The sequence below is a fragment of the Juglans regia genome, chromosome 5 (genome assembly GCF_001411555.2).
Source record: "Juglans regia cultivar Chandler chromosome 5, Walnut 2.0, whole genome shotgun sequence".
NCBI lineage: Eukaryota > Viridiplantae > Streptophyta > Magnoliopsida > Fagales > Juglandaceae > Juglans > Juglans regia.
Window position 1 is genome coordinate 11,748,347 of NC_049905.1, and position 9,511 is coordinate 11,757,857.

A 9,511-nucleotide genomic window follows, 5' to 3' on the forward strand; every position below is an offset into this window, starting at 1 on the left:
TTACTTATAGACAAATGGTTTTCAAGATTTAATAAAACTTTTAAGTTCATTTTTTATCAGCTTGTCAATGTTACTTTGCCATTTCTACTGCTTTTTCTACTCTTGAGGTGTATGTATGTAGACACACTCTTTATTCCTTATAAAAAATATATATACATACATATGTGTGTGTGTGTGTAAATCAGTGTTATAAATAACCTGATAAGCTTTTAAAGTTGTTGATATTGGAAAGTAATGAATAACTGTTTCAAGGTATATTTCTACCGATGCCATTGCATCTCTTTTGATATATTGAACTCTAAAATATCAAAGCCTGTCCTTTCACCTTCTAAAGTTGTTGACTATTCATGTATTACACTCCCTGCTTTTATTAATGGTGAACGCGCTGCTACTTTAATATCACCTTGTAAAGTTGTTGAATACTTCATTTTGCAGACTTCGAAGCCGACTGTGGCTTCAATTCAAATCTCATCATATTGCTACTGGAGCTGTCTTCCTTACTGCTAAGTTTCTGAATTTAGATCTTACATCTTATCAAGATATCTGGCAATAGTTCCAAACAACACCAGAAATTATACAAGGTATTGTAGTCTTGTGGTGATTTACTTCCTTGACTTATGCTCAAAGCTGATTTATTATGCATAGTTACGTGAGCCTTTGCAATCTTTGAAACTGAAACTGAAATTTTCTTCAAGATGCTCAAAGAAAAACTTTGTTCGAGTACAAAGTTTTTCTTTTTTAATTTTGTAGAAGAGTATATCCACTTGTAGTGAGCTTCATAAAACTTGATGAAGTCCATCTTGAAGAAAATCCCATTCCCATGTTGTGGAAGTCAAAGAAACAAATGAAGGATATATGATTTTATATTGTGTATGATTCATTGCAGCAGAATGTGTTGCCTAAATAGTTTGGGATTTATATTGTGAGATTTTGTGCATTATGTTTTGTATTTCCTTAAGATTTTTCTTTCATGCGAAGTTGATGATAGTGCCTTTATTGTTGGGCTAGTTTCACTTAGTTTTTGCTCCTTTCATTGAATGAGTTCCTGTGTTCATTTAATTTGTGGATTTTTTATTTTATTTTTGTGAAATATATTTTCCGGCGATTAAAATTTGCCGGAAATACTTTTTTACACGAAAATTATTATTTCCGACGACTATATATCGCAGGTGATACTTTTTACCGGCATTTTTATGGTATTTGCGGCAAATATTTTTCGTAGCAAAAACTTTTCCCACCGATTTAATTAAGCGGTTGGAATAGATCGCAGCATTACCGGCAATTTATTTTATTTTTTGCGACAACTATTATTCGCCGTAATTGATGAATTACCAACGATATTATGATCGCTGCAACTAAGTTCACAAAACCAATAACTCAATTACAGCGTTTTAAAAATCGTTGGAAAAGGATTGTGGCGATTTCAAAAATCGCTGGGAAAGGATATTTTAGGCTATATTCCCTCTTTTAGCGATATTATTAAATTGCTGAAATTAATCTTTCCCAACGATTAACAACTAAATTGTATCTTGTAATTACGGCGATAAAAGGTACTATTTGCGGCAAATATAAATCGCCGGTAAAGAAAATCTTTCTTGGCAATTTTTGGCTTCCATTGGAGTAGATCAAAAGTGGGGCTTTAATACCAGCGAACGTCCAGCGATTTATAAATCGCTGGGAAAGGTGATAAGGCAACTATTTTTTTGGTTTTCCCAGCGAAAATGAATCGCTGGAAAATGTGATTCTCCTTGTAGTGATACTTGTCTGTTTTGTGGGAAGGAAAGGGAGGATGTTGCTCATGCAGTTTTTTATTGTTTAGAAGTTACACATGTTTATTCACGGCAGATAAGGATGCATAAGAATGTGTTGTCAAGTTGCAGTTTCTAGTAGCTGGCCAATAGGTCTCGGGATGAAGGTTCAGATGAGACTTTGGCAACATTTATTGCTATTGCATGGGCTCTATGGTATAGAAGAAACATGTACATTTATGAGAAGGTTTCTCTTGAAATACATGTGGTGGTTAACAATGCTTTATCTTTGAAGTCTGAATTCAAGCAACTCCAGGTTTTTGATGTTCCTTCTACTCAAATTACTAAGGTGATTTCTTCGAAGCCTCCTCCTATAGGCTTCCTTAAATTGAATGTTGATGGGACAACTTTTCACGATCAACATACAATTGGTATTGGAGTGCTGTCATGGGACCAAAATGGTGATGTGTTAGTTGCTTGCAGTAAATTGGAAAGGGACGTGGTCTCTTCTGAGTTTATAGAGGCTATTAGTATGTTAAGGGGGCTGCAAATTTGTGTTCAATGGGATGCTCCGAAGATATTGCTTGAAACTCATTTTTTAACTCTCGTTGATGCTTTGAATAATCATGTTGAGTACTACATTGATTTTGATTTCCTTCTTCAAGATATTCGTAGAATGATGAATTATTATCAAGAGGTTAAAGTTTTGCATGTCAACATGATAGGTAACTCAGTAGCGCATCAACTAGCAAGACATGCGTGGAGTATTAGTGATAATGAGATGTGGTGGGAATGTCCTGTTGTGAAATACTATACAAAGTACACATACCAACGATGACAAATAAAGTAAAAGCAATACAATCAAGAACACGACACAGTATTTACGTGGTTCGGCAAATTGTCTACGTCCACAGGAGCTGCAGAAATCTTATTAACCAGAGGAAATTACAATCACTCAATCTCAACTCACACTCTCTAGGGCTTTTTGCTCTCTCACACAATATGCACTCACAAGACAATTGTTCTCTCTGTAAAAATGCCTCTGACCATCCAACACAAGTCTAATATGACATATATATAGTGAGTGGCACTAGAAACCCTAATCTGGCAAAATCTGTGTACTTCGCTCGAGCGGACTATCGAGCGCGACTCGAGCGAACAGCTAAATGAGCATTGGCTCGAGCGGAGTGTCAAGCGAACACTAGGGTTTGTGTCTCGCTCGAGCGGAGTGTCGAGCGAGACTCGAGCGAACCTCTTTGACTTGCCTTCGCTCGAGCGGTCTGTCGAGCGATGTCGAGCAAACCTCTCTGACTTGCCTTCGCTCGAGCGGTCTGTCGAGCGAAGTTGAGCGAACTTGGCTCGAGCCAACTTTCAGCAAACACTTTTTCAGCTCCAAACCAGTCTCCACATATACCCCAACAATCTCCCACTTGGAGACTGGGTCTCCACATGCCAGCCACTGTTTCCAGCCAAGCCCTATCATGTCTGCAGCTCACAGCTCCCGTCTTCAAGCTAGAAAACTCCCTTAAGTCAAGCCCGACTTCAGTCTTCCACATACATCGCCCTTAGGGCAACTCACAACTCCCACTGCACTAGGAGTATCCGGTTTCGAACCGATCTTGGCAACCTTAGCCAACTTTCCCAGACTTTCATGAGGAATGACAAAGCTGACTCCCTTTGGCTTCCTCACATGTTTCACGCGATCAAGCCTGCCTTTCTGCACTTTTGTATTTCCCTGCACATCACTGGACCCTGATGTCAAATACAAAGAGTTAGATCTCTTACCATGCGCTAAAACCAGCGCACCCTTAGTGATCTTCCAAGCTCCTCTAGAGAACCCTACTGCAAAACCGCTGTCATCAAGATGTCCCGCAGAGATAAGGTTTTTCTTTAGATTTGGAACATGTCTGACTTGCTGTAAAGTCCACATGCTCCTGTTTGGAAGTGTGATGTGCACATCACCCACTCCCACTACATCCAATGCCTCTCCATCAGCTGTATACATCTTCCCAAAATCACCAGCAACATAATTCTGCATGATTTCTCGATGTGAAGTGCTATGGAACGAAGACCCTGAATCCAACACCCAATCATCAATCGGACTGTGCACTGCAAGAAGTAAGGCATCATGAATTTCTTCTGCCACTACATTCACAGCATCATCATCAGAACTTTCTTGATTCCTGCAGTTTCTTTTGATGTGGCCCGGCTTGCAACAACTCCAGCACGTGATCTGCTGCCTAGATCTCATCTTATTATTTCCTCTGCTCTTGGAGCTTGACCTGCCATGTCCTCTGCCTCTATTGTCAACAATCAGGGCGGATCCTGAACCCGAAGACTCACCCATGTCTCTCCTACGTACCTCTTCAGCAAGCACCATATCACGTATGCCATCGTAGTTCAATTTTGCCTTGCCGGCTGAACTACTCACAGCCATCCTCATGGCCTCCCAACTATTTGGCAACGATGCCAACAAAATCAATGCTCTGATCTCATCATCAAACTCAATCTCTACAGATGACAGTTGATTTGTGATCGTATTGAATTCATTCAAGTGTTGGGCTACAGACATCCTTTCTTTAGATTGAACAATTTCTTCATCAAGTGCACCTTATTGTTTGCAGACGGCTTTTCATACATTCCTGACAAAGTCGCCATGAGTTCCACTGTGGTTCTCTCCTTACTGACATTGTGTGCCACTATTCTTGACAAAGTCAGCCGAACAAGACCTAGAACCTGTCGATCTAACAGGGTCCACTCAACATCAGCCATGCTCTCCGGCTTCTTTCCCAACAGTGGAAGGTGGAGTCTCTTCCCATAGAGATAATCCACAATCTGCATCTTCTAGTACCCAAAATCAGTGCCGTCAAACTTCTCGATCCCGGGTGCGTTTACTTTATCATCCCGGGTGCGTTTACTTTATCTCCAGCCATCATTCTCTTTTAGATCCGACCTTGGCTCTGATACCAGTTGTTGTGAAATACTATACAAAGTACACACACCAACGATGACAAATAAAGTAAAAGCAACACAATCAAGAACACGACACAGTATTTACGTGGTTCGGCAAATTGCCTACGTCTACAGGAGCTGCAGAAATCTTATTAACCAGAAGAGATTACAATCACTCAATCTTAACTCACACTCTCTAGGGTTTTTTTCTCTCTCACACAATGTGCACTCACAAGACAATTGTTCTCTCCGAAAAAATACTTCTGACCATCCAACACAAGTCTGATATGACATATATATAGTGAGTGGCGTTGGAAACCCTAATCTGGCAAAATCTGTGTACTTCGCTCGAGCGAACAGCCAAATGAACATTGGCTCGAGCGAAGTGTCAAGTGAACACTAGGGTTTGTGTCTCGCTCGAGCGGAGTGTCGAGCGAGACTCGAGCAAACCTCTCTGACTTGCCTTCACTCGAGTGGTATGTCGAGCGAAGTTGAGCGAACTTGGCTCGAGCCAACTGTCGAGCCAACTTTCAGCAAACACTTTTTCAGCTCCAAACCAGTCTCCACATATACCCCAACATGTCCTTCATTTGTAACTCAAGCCGTTTGGTTTGATAAAAGAAATCTCTTGTAAGGACTTGTTTTATTGATTCTATGAATGAATAGTTGATTATAAAAAAAAAAAAAAAGAGGCTAAAATGTAATGAGAAGAGAGTTTGTGTTCTTGTTTTATATTATTTTCTCTTCAATATGTAAATGATATATGTAAATTATAAAACAAACAACATGAGTTATGCTGGTGCTCATATGTTTATGTGATGCTTGATGAAAACCATAAAAAGAAGATGAATTGAAGGGTTTCTTATTAGAAACAACAATTGGAAACAAAAACTCGAGCTCCAGATCAGTGATGGGGGACGATTAAATTTCACTCAAACATATATAGAATGTCAATTGAGTCCGATATATGAACTGAGTTTTGTGGTATTTGAACAATTCCATTTCACTTATTTTCTTTTTGTTTATAAAAAAAAAATGCCGACGTGCCAAATTGGAAGAGCATTTTTAATTTTAAAAGGGTGATGCAGAATTGTAAAATTATGAATGTAGAGAGGTAAAACTATCTATCAACAAGAAAATTAATGCAGCAGATCTAATCAAGGAAATCGAAACAATAGCAATATCTTTGGAAGAATTGAAAACATCTTAAAATATGATTGTATGAAATCTAGTGGCTTATTGTTGAAAGGATGTACGTGATAAACTCCGACATAAAATTTTGATTTATGGCATTTATCTTGAAGATATATTTATGCCTCTACTATATCTCAAAATTGGTGCATATTATATGTCGAAACTAATCGATGAATTTATAGAAGAAGTTGGAGAGCAAAAATAAAGTACAACTTGTTACAAAGAATGTTGCACTAGTTTGATCATCCCATTCTTGAAGATCAAGAGAGTGACAAGTAATATTCTTGAATATTGAAGAAAAATAACAAACAATCTGGAATGTGTAACACCCGGGCCCAGCATGAAACTCGCATTCAATTTTCTTTAGTTTTATTTTATTTTATTTATTTTAAGTTCATTTACCATCAACATGTAGGTCCAACTTTTTTTTTTTTTTGAATAGACCCAAAGCCACCCACATGCACGTTGATCTCCTTTTCCCCCTCGAAGTCGATTCTTCCTGCCAACCACCATGCATGTAGGAAAAGCTCAGTAACCGTTGCTTGCACGTAGGAAAAGCACAGTAACCGTTGCCCATGCACGTCGATTCCCCTATTCCTTTTTCATTCCCCCAAGCTTTTTTTGGTTCCAAATCTCCACAACTACTTCCCAATGCCTTTGTTTCCCCTTAGCATTGATTTTTTTATTTTTCCCTTCCCCACATTGCACTCTCTCTTGTGTTGCAACCATTTTTCAGAGGTACTCTCCTTGCTCTCGTCCAGGTTACAACAACCATAATCCACCAAGGTTCCATTGTCCCCATCATGCAGCACCTACTATCAGAGGCAATGTTGGCTCCTTTCCATGTCACTGCCTTCACGCCCCCTCTCTCTATCTATCTAACTTCTCTGCACCACATCGCAAGGCACCTAGAAACGCCACCATCCAACCACCATGGGATAGCCTCCACGGCCAACACCTTCGTGTCCTCATATAGGAACCAACCGCTGCGCGCACTTCAACAGTCAGCAACAAGCAACAAATTTGCACCGCTGCCCTTCACGTCCAGGAAGTAACTGACAAGCCACCTCAACGTGCACTGAAGCCTTCATCAGCCCTTCCTGTCACCTCAACCTTGCATCGAGAAGCCCACGACACCGAAGCTCCTTCACAGCCAACCAACCATCACCAACTTTCGGGGGAAGCATAAACCAAAATTGCTCTGGTTTAAGCCCATGGAATAGAGCAACGCCCCCCCAAGCATGCTGCACGTCTCCTCACATACCACCATGAATCACCGAGCAGCACAACCATGACACGCACCTTGCACCACACTGAACCACCATACCCAACTTGGAGCCTTCTCACAGAACCTTCACCCCTCTTGGTTACTCCCTGTTGGCATGGTGTGACGCCCCCAAACTTCGCTTGCAATGCAATGAAGACTTAGGGCATTGGGACATGTAACACAATGTTACATACCCCCATTCGTGAGAGTTAATATGCAATGCATCCTAGTATGTAACTAACAGTATGTAATAACAATAGCAAATAGAAGGGTGAAAACATAACTTATGCCAGAATAACTAAAACATCCCAATGCATTACTGATCATCATAAGTTCAAAACCAAACTGTAGATAACTTAATACAACTAAATATTAAAAGTCTTTAAAGTTAAATTAATCGCTTCATGTGTTCTAGAGCATGAAGGACTACGGTTATAAACATGATGATCAAATCTAGTCTCCTCTCGAGGTCAGGCTCCTTCTTAATCAGTCAGATCTAGTGCTCCATCTAATTCATCATCCTCATATCCTGACACAACCTCTATCATTCCAAGTAGAATGATGGTGGGTCCACAAGGGGTGAGATTTACATGAAATCTTAGTAAGTTAACAACTAACTTTCACAAAGATAAATTATACATGAAGAATGTGCGTTTGTCTCCCATCAGGATTCATTAACATTTTCAGAAAAATGGAGACACACATTTTCGTGAACATTTTTACTTTAATCGTCAAGAGATAATATTTTCATCATAGCATTTCATCATTTTTAACAATTCATAAATTAATCATAATGTGTGGAATTATCACAGTTCCCCATATGCACTGTAAGTACCTGTCAGTGATTGTAATACAACTCACGTTGAAACTACGTTGTCTATAGTCTCATTATCAATGCATTGGTAACTTAACATAACATTATAACATCATAACTTGTACACTCACCAGCATTACGTGTCATGACATATTGACTTCACTCCGGCATTCTTTAAATAGAACACATTCAAAACCCGTTGACTGTTCTTTGTCAACCCAGAGTTTACCACTCCATTCTTAAACACTCTAGAAGAGACAGAGGAGGAGTTCCACTAGGATAATTCTTCATCCTAACCTTTGGGGTTATGACAAAAATTATTTTCATGCTAAGTTAAAAATGTGTTCCTTGGCATACGCATATATAGTAAGCTTTTTATGTGAAATGACAATGGGTGGCTAATTTCTTCTTCAATATTCACATCGCTATAACCAACGACAGCCCGAACACCACAGAAGAAGCCGTTGCCCCTTATGGGGAAAAGTATGAAAAAGGAAAGGCATGAGAATTTGGAAGTCTCTAAACTTAGAGAGAATGGATAAAAAACGGAATGGGATGAATTTCCCAGCGAAAGGGAGAAGCCCTTTTTATAGGCGAGAACGATGTTTGGTGTCCTAGGGCACCGTAACTCCTGAGGCCTCCCTGGGTAGCCACGTGTCTCCAAGACCTCCCAGAATGTCCACATGTCTCTCATGGAAAACCGCAGTCTCTTGAGATTTAGAAAAGGCGAAAACTACAATCGACTAATTACATGGAGTTTGTGGAGAAGTTAATGACAGGGTTAAATGCAAAAACTGCAACTGACGTGCCACATGAAGTTCATGGAGAAGTTAATAACATAATTAAATGTCGAATTAATGGGGAATTAACAACAGGCGTAACTGTACCAAAGAAATTAAACGGCTTTCAAAGCAAACAATAATTGAAAGGACTCTATAAAGATAGTCTCGGGATCAACGTGGAATCTATATTAGATCGAGACGCCCACATGCATAAAAGGTATGAGATGTGACAGGAGTCTTGCTCAGCATCCAACATTCAGCAAAATGGTGCCGCACGGTAAAAATGCAGCAAAGTGGTGTCGTGTCGTAAACACCTAGCAAAGTGGTGCTACGCAGTAGCGAAGTGGTGTTGAGCAATAAACACCCAGAAAAGTGGTGTTGCACAGTAAACGAGCAGCAGAGTGGTGTTGCACGGTAAACACCAAGCAAAATAATCAATAGTAGATTGAGACGCCCACGTGCATAAAAGGTATGAGATGTGACAGGAGTCTTGCTCAGCATCCAACATGTAGCAAAGTGGTGTCGCATGGTAAAAACACAGCAAAGTGGTGCCGAGCGGTAAACACCTAGCAAAGTGGTGCTACGTGGTAAACACGCAGTAAAATAGTGCAACACGATAAACACACAGCAAAATAATGTTGCACGGTAAACACCAAGCAAAGTGGTGCTGCACGGTAAACACGCAGCAAAGTGGTGCTGCACGGTAAACATTTAGTAAAGTAGAGCAACTCGGTAAATATTTAGCAAAGGAACT

At 39.9% G+C, this 9,511-nt stretch overlaps 1 protein-coding gene across 1 annotated transcript; it reads left to right on the plus strand.

Annotated features, from left to right (window-relative positions):
* The first annotated feature begins 1,977 nt into the window (after positions 1-1,977).
* Positions 1,978-2,586, plus strand: LOC108990928. The gene has a single exon (XM_018965057.1). The coding sequence runs from the start codon at positions 1,978-1,980 to the stop codon at positions 2,584-2,586; it is 609 nt and encodes a 202-aa protein (XP_018820602.1).
* Positions 2,587-9,511: the final 6,925 nt, after the last annotated feature.